At 41.4% G+C, this 18,140-nt stretch overlaps 1 protein-coding gene across 2 annotated transcripts in view; it reads left to right on the top strand.

The window, feature by feature from the left end:
* The window catches only part of fam53b (family with sequence similarity 53 member B), a 127,088-nt gene extending 110,667 nt beyond the window's left edge, over positions 1–16,421 (top strand). For both annotated transcript variants that reach the window (XM_041209055.1, XM_041209056.1), the window contains exon 5: positions 13,795–16,421. In XM_041209055.1, coding sequence (XP_041064989.1) covers positions 13,795–14,160 — 366 coding nt within the window. In that variant the 3' untranslated portion in view covers positions 14,161–16,421. The remainder of the gene's footprint in view (positions 1–13,794) is intronic.
* The last annotated feature ends 1,719 nt before the right edge of the window (positions 16,422–18,140 follow it).

The raw sequence follows: 18,140 nt of genomic DNA, 5'->3' as shown, positions 1-18,140 counted from the left end.
TCCTTGGCCCTAAACCAGCCCCCCACCTCACCCCGGCACATTCTTGAGTAGTTCCTTCAGTCTGTGCTGTCTTACACCCCCTCTGTCCGGCCTGACCCGCACTGGAGCCCTTGACCTGGCACCACACTGAAAGCCAGTTGGGAAAAGCGACTTGCCTGTTACCACAATCACCACCCCCACCCCCCTCCCCCCGAATGTGCACGCCTCTTCCTTGATGTCCTATGGATGATGCTCGCACGCGCTGCGCAAGGTTGTGTGCACTCACCTCTGAGTTCCCTTTGAAGTCCAGGTCAACAGGGGCAAGCTTTTTAAAGGCTGTTGTGAAGCACACTGTTCTGAAGTCACACCAATGTGGGCAGTAAATTTGACATGGGGGATGATTCTGGTGAGCAGGTAAATGCGGCGCGCTGTTGACGGGTGGAGCAGTCAATCACAGACTGGCTTGACGATGCCGTGAACACAATTCTTGGCCATCTCTCCATCTCTCGCCTGCCAAGATGCCCAAAGACAGTGGGGTCAGAAAATTCTGGCTGAGGGGTGGGGAATGGGGGTGCAGAAAACCTATTAAAAATAGGTATTTGCCTAAGTCTCATTTCAGTATTCAATAGGTCCTCAGCTACCAAAATAATTTCAAACTTGTGTGTGTTTTACATTTTAGTTTTTAACCTAAAAGAAAGTCTCCCCTGCCTTAGAATGCTTCCAGCAATTAGCTTGGCACTACGCTCATGTAGAGAGCATTATTGATGCTTCCAAGTGGTGTAGGAGTGCCTGGTGCCAGGTCAAGGCATCATTTCAGAACAGTCAAAAGTTGAAATGAAATGAAATTTTATTACATAATAATCTGTCTTCCCAGCTGGCAGTCCTCTTATACTTTATGCCTAAGACAGCTTGGAGGAGGGTTCATGACCTGGAATCGAATCAGCATCCCAATTCCCACCTCCAATGGGAAAATCCGGCTGAGAGACTGTCTCACTTTGGTGTTTGACGCTGTTGGTAAAGGACACTGGTGACATAGCAATATCATGTACAGAGGCCCTCAGTTACAGTGCTGATAAGTGTCAAGCAGAAATACAATTTTATTGTACAATTATCCTACCTTTTTCTCTAACGTGCTGTGAAACACCATTTTCAAGGGGTCGAAGTCTTAAGGATCCTAGAGATGGGTCTTTGCCCAATTAATGGCCAGGGAGCAGAGTGCAGGGGCAGAAATGGAGGTGAGATACCAGAGAAACCACCACATTCTGCCTTAATGGACAGCAATTGCTGTGGGCTGCCATCTTCGTGTGGCGTTCAAAAGTGAGAGGATCTTCAAAGTAGCCAGGGCAAATGGAGGGCTGGGACCCAGGATACAGTAGGTTGATTAGTAAAACTTTATTAATGCTCAGTACTTTTCTTACAAACTTTCAGTTTTTTGCATTAAGTAAAACGTCCCTTGCCCATTACCATCAGGTTGCAGCTGGCCAGCTTCAGACAGCCCCTAATGGCCGCCTGCCCCAATAATAATCTCAGAAAGTCAAAAGGCAAGCTCTTAACCAGCTCTTTTAAGACCTCGAGCCGCCCAGGAAAATCATACGAGTCGGGAATGGGGACAGCAGACTGGCACGCAGGACATCAACATATTTTATGCCGTTCTGCTTCTTTCCCATCCCAATACACATGAGAAAATCTGGCCCTACAGATTAAAAAGTGTGACACATGAGTAAGTGTTAAATTCATTTTTACATGACAAATTTGCTCGTACTTGGAGGACCCTCGTAAATGTGAATTTTATTTAAACCCCTTCTGTGGAATATTCCTTAAAAAGGAGTGAGGCATGCAAGGGATGAGCACTTTGAACTTTAATGTTAATAAATGTATTTATAGGCAGAAAGAAAAGCCATGAAAGATAGAAACCAGGAGTAAAAGAAAATTCTGTGGCTTGGTTTTTGGCAATGGATTTTGCCCAAAACATTTTGTTTTTAAATGTTGCTGACCTGCTGTGCATTCTCAACACTTCCTGTTTTTCAGTCTGTATATTTAGAGTTGGTGTGCTGTTTAAAATTCAGATTTGAAGTACTCCTCCACAGATCACTGGAGGCTCTCCATCTGCTGTGGTAATATTTTAACTTCAATCCCACTTGGTGTATTTAACAAAACCTAACAGTGACCAAGTTAAAAGGGGTGTTACTCAATTGTTCCAGAGCAAACATATCCAAATGTGACCCTGAATTTTGTTGGACTTCTCCCATCCATTAACTTACAAGCATGTTAGTCCCATTGCTGCATATGAACTTTGTGATGATAGGGGTGAGAGTTACAGCCCTTGACATCAAGCCAGCATTTAACTGAATGTGGCATCAAGGACCCCTAGCAAAACTGGAGTCAATGGGAATCAGGGGGATAGCTTTCTACTGATTGTAGTCATACTTAGCACAAAAGAAGATGGTTGTGGTTGTTGGAGGTCAAACATCTCAGTTCCAGGAGATCACTGCAGGAGTTCCTCAGGGGAGTGTCCTAGGCCCAACCACCTTCAGCTGCTTCATCAAGCACCTTCAGCTTCCTTCCATCATAAGGTCAGAGGTGGGATGTTCACTGATGATTCTACAACGTTCAGGATCTGTTGCGACTTCTCAGATACTGAAGCAGTCCATGTACAAATGTAGCAGGTCCTGGACAATATCTAGGCTTGGGCTGACAAGTGGCAAGTAACATTAGCGCCACATAGTGTCAGGCAATGACCATCTCCAACAAGAGAGAATCTAACCATCAGCCCTTGACATTCAATGGCATTATCATCGTTGAATCCCTCACTATCAACATCCTGGGGTTACCATTGACCAGAAATTGAACTGAACTAGTCATGTAAATACTGTGGCTACAAAAGCAGGTCAGAGGCTAGAAATCCTGTGGTGAGTAACTCACCTCCTGACTCCCCAAAGCCTGTCCACCATCTACAAGGTACAAGTCAGGAATGTGATGGAATATTCCCCACTTGCATGGGTGAGTGCAGTTCCCATAACACTCAAGAAGCTTGACACCATCCAGGACAAAGCAGCCCACTTGATTGGCACCCCATCCACAAACATTCACTCCCTCCACCACCAATGCATAGTAGCAGCAGTGTGTACCATCTACAAGATACACTGCAGGAATTCACCAAGTCTCTTTAGACAGCACCTTCCAAACCCTCAACTACTACTATCTAGAAGGACAAGGGCAGCGGATAGATGAGAACACCACTACCAGAAAGTTCCCCCACCAAGCCACTCACCATCCTAACTTGGAAATATATTGCTGTTCCTTCACTTGTTGCTGGGTCAAAATCCTGGAACTCCCTTCCTAACAGCACTGTGGGTGCACCTACACCACATAGACTGCAAGAGTTCAAGAAACAGCACCCCACTACCTTCTTGAGGGCAATTATGGATGGACAATATATGCTGGCCCAGCCAGTGATGTCCGCATCCCATGAACAAATTAAGAAAAAAAGAAAAAAAACCTGACACTGGTGTTCAAAGCTAGGACGAGTGGGTATCTATGTTTTCAGGGGGTTCCTCGCACAGAATTTGAAAAACCTCTGTTGTGGAGGGAATGCATAAAAAAAGAGATCACCACTCTGTTACTAATAATTATTTTCTAGATTGAGTGTGGGCCTATTTGAAGACTCAGGGCTAGAAATTTATTGTTGTAGCGCCCCTTTGAGCAGCAACCCAGAGGCCTACATCAACTTCCCAGGAACGTGTTATCCCTTGTGACTTTGGACAAGAATAGTGCCCACAGGTGTGCTCCCTGTATACCCTGAAAGACCTTGATTGAGTGCTACCATAGGGTCCCGCAGCCCAACTGGCTGAGGTGACACCAGGATCCCAAATTAGGACAACAACTATGAAGACACTCTTTTTAATTGTCCACTCTGCAAACATCCAGCATGAAGCAGCGAGATGGGCCTGCAAGAGCGTTATTTAAAATGCCTTGCTGGTAAGGTAATTTTTTGGCATTTTTTTCTATTGGAAAGTGATTGGAAGTACGTTGAGGTGTTTTTGAAGTTGTTTTGGTGAGTTCTGGTAGTTTTGATAAGTGCTGCCACGTCCGCAGGACATGGGGAAGGCATTGGTGGGGGACAGAGGAGTAGGTGATCTCTACACTCAAAGGTAGGGGACAGCAGTAACAGTGCCTCTGTGCTGCACCATGACAGGGAGATGCAGTAGAGGCTGTGGAGAGGTCAAACTCTGCAATATTCCTGACTGCTATATGTTGGAAACGGACTCCTCCATGCTGCTTGACAGTTTTAGGAGACTGCCTGGCAGGCCAGCCAATGCACCCATGATCTCAGTGTTATTGCCCATCAGCGCTCTACTGTACGCTGCCTGATTGAGGTCCTCATGAGTCCTCACGGCTGTACTTACCTGCCACTTTACCCTGCAGTGAGCTGGCAAATGAATTATCCTTTGCCCCTGACCTGGTTGCAACTCACTTGTGCCAGTGAGTCTCTGCATGCTGATACTAACTTTATACTAACCTCCAGAGTTTATGTAGGACCAGTATCTGAGCTGGTGAGTGCAAGTGTCAAACTAAGCATTTGAGACTCTACATCGTTGCTGTGTTGTTGTCTTATTTCCTCTGCCTGGGTTGCTGTGGCTGCATGGGCAGCTGGCAGTTATTGAATGCCTAAAAGCAAGAACTCAAAGGGAAGATGGGTGGGACGGGGAACAAGCAATCCATAGTTACAGCATCTGCAGCTTGTTCATCATGTCACAATAGCAGGATGAGGTTATTCTGGGAGTTGAGAAGGGTCGTAGGGAAGAAATGTTCTCAGCAACGTTGAGAATGCCATGGGCCCTGTCATAGCCAGCCCATAATGCAGAGAACCATCTCCTCCATAGGGCTCAGGAGATGCAGGCATCCTGGTCCGCCATTGGCACTGCTCCCTTCTATTGTGTGGCAATTTGTCTTGCAAGGGAGAGGGCAGAATGTCAGTCGTTGTATAGCACTGTGGGTGATGTGCCTGCCATGCTGACTAGCTGGACGTATATGGAGGCAGTGAAAGGTAGCAGCATTGATAGGTTTGTGAGGGTGATGTGGAGTATCTGGATACTAAGTGTGAGTTCTGATTGCAGGGGCTGGTGCTGGGTGAGTGGTGGGCATGAAGTGCATTGAGCAGTGAGAGCTCGGTGGGAGATGTCACGTGAAGTTTGTCACAATGCTATGCCGCTTTAATTTTGAAAATATAATTTTACAACTTTCAACTGACTGAAAATGTTGCAGTTTTAAATGAGACAGAGCAAACTACTTAAAAATGCAAGGTGACTTTCCAAGGTGAAGGTGAAAAACAAACAAGACACCCTCAAGGGAGTGTGGAGAGAGACACACTTCCTATAATTCAGAGACCCAATAAAACTCTGTCTAAAGACAGGCATCCGTGCCACATCTGTCACACTAGATCCCTTTCTCTGCCCTGGTGTTCACCTTGCAATAATTTACATTGTAACAATATTGAGTGCAGCCTTTCTATAAGGTACAGCCTTCTTTTATGCAGAGTAGGCTGTTTGTACCATATGGTCTACAAACAATGCAGAGCGCAGAGATGACAGGAACATGGAGGACAGAAAAGTTGGGCCTGTAGCCACTTGGGCTGAAGTTACAATTGTTCAGATGAGATGGGCACACCAAGTTTGTGTGCTGCCCACCACAATTCCAAGAATTGCAAAACCATGCCCCCAAAACTGGGGTAAAGCAATTCCTAGCCAAGTTTAATAAAAACATTTGGGAAATTGAAAATCGTCCTATTGAGCCTAGAGTCTAGAAAGACATTCAGATATTAACTCTGTGTGGCCCTCTTGCTTGGGATTTATTTAAATACTGAACTGAGGGTCATTCAGTTTCAGAAGAAATCTTGTGGGAATAAGAAGTAAACGTGTACTATAATAGTGAAGTTTTCTACACCTTCTTGCTCCGTTGTTCTGCTTGTTATACAAAATCTTCAGCTTGGAGGGAAGGTCAACCAATCTAGTCCCAATTCCTTAGCAATATTAATGTTTCACCTGTTTTGATCTTAAAACAAGATTAATGTCACTCGGCTTACCTTTGCCAAGAACGAACTGTACCAGCTCTCAGAACGAAGTACTTTTACAAGGAGCATGTATTTAATCAAACTATGTGGCTATGTAACTATGTAAATGCAGTCTAACAATGCATTAGGGGAACTCTGCCTTCCTGAGCATCACATTATTGCTGTGAACGAACAATAAAAATGTGATTTCATGTGCAATGTTGCTAGAGAAAGCTATCAAATGGAATTACATTAAGACATTAATTTGTTTTCTCCTTAGTTCCTCTTTTTGTACTTTGCACTCTCTTGCTTTCCCATCTCTTTATCTTTCTCTCCTGGCTTTGGAGCTCATTTGTATGTGGGATTTCCTGCTGCCAATATTAAGCTGTTATTTATTTTCCTTTCTCTTTTGGTGGAGATTCATAGACAGCAGGAAAATACTATTGAAAGCATCAGATTAAAACTGTCCTGGTGAGGCTGAAACCTGCCTCGCTATACTGTTCCTTTGCTTCCTATCATTGGATGACAAGGGAGAAGAAAGGATAATGGATGAGTACGATTTCCCTGTATTCTTATTGAAAGTGATTCAGCCCAGCTACAGACCAATGTATTTTTTTTTTACTATGGTTGTAATTTGGTCACTCTGGCATTAATCATCTTCAGCTACCATTAGAGTTTCTGCATTAGTGGTAACGGGATCAGAAGACCTTTAACCATGTTCTGGTGTAAGGTAGTGACTGGAGTACACTGCTGCTGATTAACCATCTTGCAAGAATTTGCCTAATCTGACATGACCAGTGCCTCAAAGATACCAATTTATTGGCAAGCTTTATGCTGCTGGGCTTAAGAATGTACATGAGAGAGCGTAGGAACGTTTTGTAGGAATGTCTTTTGTCTTTGTGCTCCCAGCAGACAAAAGAGAACATACCTGAAATTCAGTTGTGAATTTCAACCATTAATTTAAATGGTATTGGGCTCCTATGGCACAAAAAGAAATCCAACACAGTATACTCAAAACTTTACCCTTATTGCTTTTTTTAAAAAAATGGACGTTATGCTGAACCAAAAAAGATGGCTGCTACAAGTTACATGACCACCAGTCCTTTGTCTGGGAGCTACCCTCAGAAGTTACAAGAACACAATAATTCTTTAATCAACTTCTGGAATCTTGCATCTCATTGTACAGACCTCTTGACCAGTCAGTTTAACTTCAATGGTGGGGAAGTTTCTAGGAAAAATGTGGGTTGATTAGGAAGAACCAACATGGATTTCTAAACGGGAAAATGTGTTGAACTAACTTGCTGGAGATTTTTTGAAGAGGTAACAGTGAGGGTTGATGAGGATAATGCTATTGATGATGTACGCAATAGACTTTCCAAATGTATTTGAAAAAGTATCATACACCAGATTGTGAGAAAGGTTATAGCTCATGGAATAAAAAGGACAGTAGCAACATGAATACAAAATTGGCTGAGTATAGGAAACAGAGGATAATGGTCAATGGGTATTTTTCAGGCTGAAGGAAGGTTTGTAGTGGAGTTCCCCAGGGGGTCAGTATTGGGACCTTTGCTTTTCCTGAGATATTTTAATGATCTAGATCTTGATATTCGGGGGACAATTTCAAAGTTTGTAGATGATACGAAGCTTGGAAACATTGTAAACATAAAGCATACAGTATCCTGGGCTCTATTAATAGGGGCATAGAGTACGAGGGCAGGGAGATTATGCTGAATTTATGGAAAACCTTTGTTAGACCTCAGCTGAAGTATTGTGTACACACTATAGGAAGTATATGAACGCATTGGAGAGAGTGCAGAAGTGGTTTACAAGAATGGTTCCTGGGATGAGAAACTTCAATTATGAAGATAGATTAGAAAGGTTGGGACTGTTCTTCTTGGACAGGAGAAGGCTAAGAGGAGATTTGATAGAGGTGTTCAAAGTAATGAGGGGGCTGGATAGGGAGAAACTGTCTCTGTTCATAAAAAGATCTAGAATGAGAGGGCACAGATTTAAAGTGATTTGCAAAAACAATTAAATGTGATGTAAGAAAAAACTTTTTCACACACTGAGTGGTTCAAGTCTGTAATGCACAGCCTGGAAGTGTGGTGGAGGCAGGTTCAATCGTGGCACTGAAGAGGGCATTAGGTGATTATTTGAATAGAAACAATGTGCAGGGTTACGGGGAAGAGGCAGGAGAATGGCACTAAGTCATAATGCTCATCTGGAGAGGCGATGCAGACATGATGGGCCAAATGGCCTCCTTCTGTGCCATAACTATTCTGTGATCTTGATTATAATCCCAAAGACCAGGAGACTCATACATGAAAACTCACTATGCCTACAGAGCTGCTCACAGATGAATATCACACCTAAGACTGTCTGGGCCCATTTCAAAAGGGAGCCAATTGGACGTCATTTTCACCTGATAAGCTCCTCTTGCAGTGGAGTCTGGGTCTGCCTAGACAATGTCTTCCGAACGCCAGACCCTCGATGTGGATGGTAACTCTTTCCACAACTAAGGACTGGGACATTATCAGTCCTGAAATCAAAGCCAGTTCCAGACACTGGATAAACCTCCACCTTGAAGTCAGGGTGGAGAAAGAAGGTCGCATGACTGGAGTAACCATTTTGAAATCACTATGCCTTTGAGAACCGAGAAACAGTCAGTCACGTGAACTAATATTCATTTCTCTGGTTCTTGCACTATGAAACTCCTTTTTTTTGCCTATCCCCCTTTACTGTGTATACGTGTGTGTGTATACACGTGTGTGTGTGTGTAGTGTATGTGTAGGGTGAAGTTGCTAACACTGCTCCCCCGGGTTTTGAATGTGGAATAAATTAACCTTCTGAGTTAATTCTAATTTGAGTTTGCTCTGGATTATTAGTAAATTGGGTCATGTAAAACAAGGGATTGGGAAACCACACCACTGAATACTCTAGAAGTCGTTCAAAAACCTGCCTTTGGACAGGTGGTAAGAGGAGATGGGTACAATTTGCCTGTCTCTCTCCTGTCCATAACAATGGTTAGAAAGCCAAGGGCAGCATGCGCCCAAATTTCCAATCTCAGCTCAGTGGGAGACACTCCTTGGTAGCTGCATGAAACTAGGAAGGTCAAATTAGCAACCTGAACTTAATTTTCCTCATTGTGTTCTGTGAGAATTTTAAGAACTTTGGGCTATAACATAAGATTACTAGTTGTTAAAACCAATACAATTTCTATTGTATCTACAAGAATTATTACATTTATTGCTGATTATAGTAATCTTGGAAAAATACCTGTGATGATAATCAGATGCCACATGCGGTGTGTAACTATGATGCTATAACAGTGAGTCAACCCAAAAACATTATACCAAGAGGAAACTAGAGAATACTGTGTCTATTTGATTATAGCCTTTACAGGATTAGCGATCTGATCTTGTTTTGGAGGTAGTTCAAGTTTGATTTAAGCTGTAATAAGGTCACAAGGCCTTGGCCAGATTTTGGTGGGTTCCAAAATAGTGGAATCAGTAGAATTTTGGGTTAATGACTAATGTTAATTCATCACAGCTGAAGCAAATATTTCATCCAGTCAATTTTCCAATGGTAGATTTATGTTTGAAAAGAAAAGGCGTTTGATAAAGTGCCACTTAACAGACTTGCCAGTAGAGTTGAACTCCATAGAATAAAAGAAGCAGCGGAAGTATGGCTATAAGATTGACTAGGTGGTATGAAGCAGAGGGCTGTAGTGAATGGTTGTTTTTTGGACTGGGCGGGGGTTCTCCAGGAATCAGTGCTAGGATATCTTGATATCTATTAATGAAACTTTGTGAAAAGGGCACAATTTCAAATCTGCTGGATCTTGAGTGTATTGTGAGGACGCAAATGGTAGACTTTAAGAGGACATAGACTGGCTGTGGAATGGATGGACGTGTGGCAGATGAAATTTAATGCAGAGAAGTATGAAGTGGTGGATTTTGGTAGGAAGAGGAGAGGTTATACAGAATAAAGGATACAATTCTGAGGGATACAGAAACAGAGATATGGGAGTATATGTGCATAAATTATCAAAGGTTGAGAAAGGGTGCTGGGCTTTATAAGTAGAGGCATAGACTACATGAGCAAGGAAGTTATGAAGAACCCTTATATAACACTGGTTCAACCTCAACTGACATACTGTGTCCAATTCAGGGCATAACGCTTTAAGAGGATGTGAAGGCTTTTGAAAGGGTGGAAAAAAAGATTTACTCAAATGGTTCTCAGGATGACGAATATTTGGATAGAATGGAGAAGCTGGAGCTGTTATCTTTGGAGAAGAGAAGGTTGAGAGGAGGTTTGATTAAAGCTGCTCAAAATCATGAGGGATGTAGATAGAGAGAAACTGATCCCATTGGTGGAAGGGTTGAGAACCAAAGGAAACCAATTTAGGGTGAATGGCAAAAGAACCAATGGCAACATGAGGAAAAGCGTTTTTACACAGTGAGTGATTTGGTTCTGGAATGTACTGCCCGAGACCGTGAGGGAGATGGATTCAATCATGGCTTTCAAAAGAGAATTAGATAAACACCTGAAGAAACAAATTTTCAGGGTTATGGGGAAAAGGCAGAGGAGTGGGAGTAACTAAATTGCTTGTGCAGAGAGCCAGCATGGCCACGAGGAGCTGATCGGTCTATTTGAAAAAATGTAAATAAGAACTTAACCTGCACATCATTGGCTGTCCCTTGATTCTAAATTGTCATCTATTCAGGGTTTCAAGTTACTACCAATGGCCCTCATGTGACTGAAAAGGCCGATTCTCAACCCAGAGATCTTTGGTTGCATGGGGCAGGACGTTCCACAAGGTAGTGGGATCTGGAATGCAGGATTGGCTTCCTTTTCTTTCCTTCTCTGCCATCACTCTGCCTCATTAAAATGTTATGACTCAAAGTGTGATGCAGCTCAATGGACAAGTGGTCACCATTTTGAATGATTGATAGCAAGCTCCTCCCAGTTATTAATGTTAATGCAGCTGTGCTTCAAGGAGAGCTTCAGAATATATTTGAAGTGTTTTCTTTGCCCTTCCCTGGAATGTTGTGTTATGACATGGCCAGTGATGTGTGCCAGGTGGAACAAATCCACAAGGGAAACTTGGTCACACTATCATACCGATTTTGCAATTTGTATTTATTTAGAGAAGATTTGTGCACTGAATTCATAAGTAACAAGACTACTAACACCTTATAGAGATTTTAAAAATTAAATTAAAACATTTATTAACAAAATAGTTTTCAAGCACATACATAAGATTACAGTTACTTAATACTATAACAAATCCCAAAATTCCTAATTAACCTGACTCCCAACTACACACCCTCTTTAAGTCAACAGTCCAAAATAGACTTTATATTTAGATAGGCAATCCTGCAAGTTGACCACAGCACCCACTAGGCAGTGGAATTCCAAAGATGTTTCTCCAACTTTAATTACCGGACACAACAGATTTCTCCAAAAATGGCTGGTGACTTTCCAGCCCCACCCCCCTCACCCAGTGCTGTTAGATGGTCCTTTTAGATCTTACATGGCCCCCCAACATAGCCTTCCATCCTTCATTATATATGTTTCTCTCTCTTTAATCTGTAAATTCCATTGTTCTATATGTCTTTGGAAATTTACTTTTCCCATAATATAAAAATCTTTCATGTTGCCAATATGGTCAGTACCTTTGGGAAACATAAACATACTGCTTGGCCTTGCTTATCTTGTTTGTTGTAAACATCCTTTCATCCCGTTGAAACCTAAACAGCCCTTTCACTTATCTAAAAATGCAAATTTCCTTCACACCCGACATGCTGACCTAATCCGTATTTATTCATTAGCATTTGAAATGCCTTTTTACACCTAACTTCTTTTGATAATTTCAACCTTGCAGTCTATCTGACTCCAATTCGATTAAATCACACAGACAGAACCATACAAACCCACTCATAAACCTACTTTACAATAAACTACAATAATATTATAAAAAATATGATAGTTTCATGACAGTTGGACATTTGAGAGTTCAGAAAACAGGACCTGGTGGGTGAGATGCTTTTTGGCCATCCGGATGGTGTCCAGTCCATCAAAGTTGATTTTGCAGCATTTAGCCTGAATGCTTGTGGAGCTGGCTTCAAGCAGGAGAGTAGCATCTTGATTGACTGTGGTGGGGCATTGCTGATGGAATTTCTGTAGTGCTGTTATGTGTCACTGATACACAGTCCTTTAACATATATGGAATGTGGTAGCATAGTGGTATTGTCACTGTACTAGTAATCCAGAGACCCGGGGTAATGCTTTGGGAGCATGGGTTCGAGGCCCACCATGGCAGATGGTGAAATTTCAATTCAGTAAAAATTTGAAATTAAAAAGTCTGATGACGATGAAACCATAGCTGATTGTTGTAACAACTAACGTCCTTTAGGGAAGGAAATCTGCTGTCCTTACCTGGTCTGGCGTATGTGTGACTCCAGACCCACAGCAATGTGGTTGGCTCCTAAAATGTCCTACAAACAAGGGTGATTAGGGATGGGCAATAAATGCTGGCCTAGCCTGTGAATGAATTTTTAAAAAATTGGCTGACTAGGTGTGTGTTGATGTGAGTTTTGTCGTTGGTTAAGAACAGGCTGAATTTCTTGTATGCAGAATGGTGGCTTACAAATGTGGTGTAGAGTGGTCAATGATACTGCAGTCATCGACAAACTGTAGATCATGTACATCTATGGTGGTCAGTTCAGTTTTGGCATTGAAGCGACTGAGGTGAGTTTTCCATCCAAACGGTATTTAATACCGACACCAGAGGGCAGCTGATCTTTGAGGTGAATAATCACTGTTAGGTTGATTGTAAATAGTATGGGGGCTATCACTTGAGTGACCCCAGTCCAGATTTTGAAGGTGTCTGTTTCAGATCTCTCACATGAGATGGCTGCAGTCATAGTATCCTGAGGCAACCTTTGGAGCACAATCCGCAGAGCCCTCACCATTTATGGAGTCAAATGCTTTGATGAAAAGATCCATGTATGGTTCTCAACATTTTTCTTGGATTTATCTGGCAACAAATCCAAATTGGGTATTGTTCTTACTATAATTTTCCAAACATCCTATTTACTTAGATTTGTTTTAAAGATGTAGTATTACGTATTAATCAATAATATTTGCTTGATTTTTAAAAAAATACTAAATGGCACTTTCCAATGTAAAGAAGGCTTTGTCGTTGTAACTGGAAGATATCAGCCAGGTGGTGTGATGATGTTATGGGATAAAGTAGGCACAAATTCTCTACCAAATCACATTTTTAATGTCAAGATTTTGTTTCATGGGGAAAATAAATGCTTTAAACTGAAGCACTTCCTTATTGATCGTGCATATTTTAGGTTGCAGTGTAATACCTTTTATACTGTGGGCCAATGTGGGCAACTGGTTCAATTTATGTTTCCAGAATATTGAATTCGGTCCCCACACAAATCATTACATTTTGTACTCTGGTCGGATTGTGCTATGGAGGAAAGAGGTTTTTGTTTGTGTAAATCCAATTTTACCTTTTTCCATCAACAAGTCATTTTCTCCATAATCTTGGAGATCCCTGGCAATTTTGTTTTTGCTGAGGGATTTTTTTGTGTTATTTTCGTAACTGGTAAGACTTTTTTTATTTGGAGCTAATAAATCATGCTGGGAATAGAGAAAAATGTCATGGTAAAGCTGGAAGTTTACTGAACTCTCTGAATTCTGAAAGAATTACCTTTCATCTGCTGTTTTGTGATTTCTTTTTCTAGAATCTCAGGAATTTTCACAGCCCCAGCTCTGTGGGTACTACTGGGAGTGACTGCTGCCAGCGAGAACAGACCATCTCACCGAACTCGAGCACAGCAAAGACATGGACGCCACACGTTTATGTTTCAGCTCCCATGCCAGGAACAACACCCGCCTGTAGCCCAGAACCACAGCCTCATGGGGACTCAGAAAAGCCCTCTACCAGTAAAGGGGAAACCAGCAGCAAGAAAACAAAAGTGTTTGGAATTGTGAAGCAAAGCTGGCCAAGTGACGAGAATGATAAAGACTCATGGAGGAGGGGGAAATCTGGACAAGATGTATTTCAGCTGGATGGTGAACTAGACATTGAGCAAATAGAAAACAACTAGGCTATCAGGTTCTAGGATGCATGAGCAGAAGAGATCTATAAAATTCTGCACAACTTGCTGCATTTTTTTTTGAGTTTTTAACAGTGCTCCAAAGGCATGTTAAATCAACCAACTTCACACCTTAACATGTCTATACCTGAATATTCAATTTGCCAAATGGCAGGCAATCATAGTTCTGTGGGGGCAAACCCAAAGGGGATTAGAGGTAATTAGTTTTTAACTTATGCATTGTCCTACAGATATAATTGGCCAAGGCATTGAGTTTAAAGCTATGCTTAAGGAAAAGTGGCCCCTCTTTACATGTTTTTATATAAGCTTGATCACAGTAGTTTTATATATATATATATATATATATATATATATATGCTGTTTCAATGCAGTGCGAATGTTATTTGTCATTCTAATATGGTAATTGACACTTCTCCACACCATTACCGCCCCCACCCCCCACCAATCCTAACAGAGATGCCAACTTTCCAACCCCTAACTGTGATCTCAATGGATTGGAGCCACAAAAGCAATCTGTCACACGCTGCGTGCTTGCATTCTTTTTTGTTTGATTTTTGTTTTCTTATACCGACCATTTATTTCTAAAATTGCCTTAATGTTTAATTTGCTTCTTTTCTCCTTACAACTAAACCTTGGTATTGTCTTGCCAAGGCTACTGAAACAGAGCCACTCTAGTTTTGACTGCTGTCGATGTTTACCAGCATGTTTGTGCTGCTGACGTCTGAATAGCACTACTGCAGATATTTTTCCCCCATTTTCAATGAGTGGAAAAAAACAGGAACAAAACATGTTTCCCCATGTTTGCAATGGGACTTGGTGGTTAATTCCTTCAGAGAGTTAACACACATGCAGTGAGGCGAGTGACCACCTACTGTGCTGTAAAATTCTGGTGAACATATATCCACTGGTATCTTTACAATGCCGATTGCTGGGTTCTTGACCAATTGATATTAACAGCCTGGCATGGGATATGGTCACAGGCATGACAGACAGGGAGAGACAAGAAATTGAGTATTAATATAATCAGTGTGGTTCAAAAATATAAGAATACTGTCTTGCAACCAAAAATGGAGAGGAAGTTCATTGACTTCAGGTAAAACATGCAGAGACGTATACAGGTTAAAAATCTAAAGGAAACTATCCAGGAATCTTGCCAAAATCATGAGAATTGGCATCTCTGGCTTTGGACACCACCAGATTTCCAGTTATCTGTGTGTGTCTGTGTGTGTGTGTGTGCGTGCATGCGTGTATGTCTACTGTAGACTCAGGGTGTCCATAAATGGACTTGTAATATGAGCATTTAAAAAAAAACTTTTTTTTAATTTATATTAAAATTGTTCAATACAGGACAAACATGTTTTCTACTGCAAGGATTATTTTCTTCTACTTGTGCATAGCAAATTATCTACAACCTCATTCTTTGCAATAAGCTTCAACAGGAATTAGTTACAGGGGGTGTTTGACCATTAAAACCAGGGCTGCTGGTTTCAGGTAGAGCTTGAGAGGATGGTTATTGTAAGTGAGCTGGGAATGCGGCAGTGTATATGGAAAGGTTGCATTTTAAGTGTGACTTTATTTAGGTATTACAATTTCTGGAATATCAGGAATTCCATGAAAAAAAGCAAGGAAGTCTGTGAAAGTATTCAGTATTTTAAACTTTTTTTTCCAAATATAGACCAAGCAATATTTATGCCTATACAGTACTACCTGTATGTGCTAGGGAAACTGATGGTAGCACAACGCTTTGTTTAATATTGAAGGTCCTGGAATGCTGTCTAGTATGGGATGATTCAAGAGTTGAGCCACAAACGCCAGTGGCTAAATGTAGTTTTTCCATCCATTAGTTGCAGCAATAACAGCACTGCATAACCTGTTTGCCTTACTGTACTTAAAAGCTTACACAGTAATCGCTGCAGTTATATGTGGCTAGTCTGGTCATTTCAACTTGATACTTAAAACTTATGCTAACACATCTGGGTGTACACTCTGTATGAAAGACTGCTTATATGCAGTGAAAACATGGGCTACAGTTGCATTGGAGAACACTACTGTACTTCAGAATATTTGTAATGTGGTTCTTAGAAGCAAGGAGGTCTTTGAAGATCCAAGGCCTGTTCTGAATCAGAAAACCTGATTCGAATGAAGAGACTGTCTTCAGCAAAACTGTAACACTTCCTGGTGTTTTACATAGGCTGTTTTCAATTTTCAATAAAAACTGAAGCAAAAAGTTTATTTTTGCCGCCTTTTACTGCTATTGTAGTCTGATCTCTATTTGTGTATTACCTGTTTTCCCCCCTCTCAAACTAGGAGGAAGGAGATAGTATCCAAGCTTCTCTGTTATGATCTTTATCAGCATAATTATTGATCAGGCTATTTGAGTCTACCAGGCTGAGACTGGCTATATCAGTTAGTTCTATATTAATTTCCATATCATTGCATCTGCAGTAAGTGCTCTATTGATGCCCAAGAAATTGATGATACCCAGCAAAGTGAACAAACTCAATCTCACAACCAATATCTCACTGAGAGAAAATATATAGGATTTACAGTGAAACAATTTTCTTTTGTTCCCCCCACCCCCCCAGGAAGCTGAATAACTTGGGTTGTTTTATTTTAATTTGGAAAAATATTAGCCACTATCTGGCCATTTGTCAAGAAGTGTAATCAGATTGAACTCTGCTCATATCTAATATCTTTTCCCCAGTCTTCGTTTGATTATATTTTTTCAACAACTGTAAAACTCTTACAACACAAGTGAATTCTTGTAGCCTTTCTTGATAACCTCTTCAGGGTTACACCCTCCAAGAACTCTGTTCCCCAACTCTGACCTCTTACCCATCCCCCACTACTTTCATTCAACCATTGGTATCCATGCCTTCAGCCATTGAGGCACTAAGCTCTGGAATTTCCTCCTTAAATCTCTCTGCCTCTTCTCTCTATCCTCTTCTGCTTCTCTTTGATCTCTTCTTTACCTCTCTCTGTCCTCTTTGGGTCACAGGGAATGGAATGGATTTGGCTAGGGCTGCAGGTTGGACATTGCAGCACACAGGAGCAATCAGAGATGAGAGAATTAGGTCAGGGATGCATACTAGTGACACTAGAACATTATGGAAGTGCAAGTCGGGATCTGAGATGTTTAAAGCACAGATAAATTGAATTTAGACTTGACTGGCAGGCATTACAGATGAAACAAGCATGACAGAAAAAGGATGATGGAAATTGATGGGACAGGAAGGTGTTAGTTGCGATATACAGGAAGTAAGCATATATGCAAGACTTTGAACATGTAGATTATGTACTAGTCCTTAAACAGCTAGTCTCTCCCTGGTTACATAGAAACAGTTTATGGGTATTCAGAAGGTATGTTTAATGCAATGAAAAATAAATTATCAGAGCTTTTGTTCCTAACACAAGAACCCTTGGCTACTTGATATATTTGATCTTGATATATTTGATGTGTAACTGGCACTTTCACTTCAGCGTCTACAGCACAGTATAAGTATCTTAGTGACAACCTTGGAGGAGAGAAAATATTCATAAATATTTTAGAAATATGTTTGAGGTAATTTTACGTGTGCAAATACATGCTAATTTCATGCAATAGAAACTACGTTTTAAATATATCATACATAATGATGTTATTTTTGTCTTTCTCTTTAGGCCCTACATACATTAGATTATTTTTCAACTGGAAAGTGAGCAAATGATTTGTTCTCAGGTATTTTTTAATGCTGTTTTGTTAGGGCGGAATCTGCTAATCGATTATTTTCAGGACTATTTCTGGATCTTGACCCCATAGAGGTCCGCAGTCCATCTTCTGGTGTCAACTGCCAGGAGGCAGCCAGTAATGGGGGATAGGCAGATTCCTGAGGTGGAATTGAGGTGCAATCAGAGGACCCGTAGCTCTGGAGAGGTGCACACTGCTGCAGCAGGTTGGGGACTGTGGGGGTGCCTCAACATGGAGGTGGCCA

Source organism: Carcharodon carcharias, chromosome 17, assembly GCF_017639515.1.
Source record: "Carcharodon carcharias isolate sCarCar2 chromosome 17, sCarCar2.pri, whole genome shotgun sequence".
Lineage (NCBI taxonomy): Eukaryota > Metazoa > Chordata > Chondrichthyes > Lamniformes > Lamnidae > Carcharodon > Carcharodon carcharias.
Note: the sequence above shows the minus strand (reverse complement) of the source record. Positions and strands in the feature narration are given on the sequence as shown.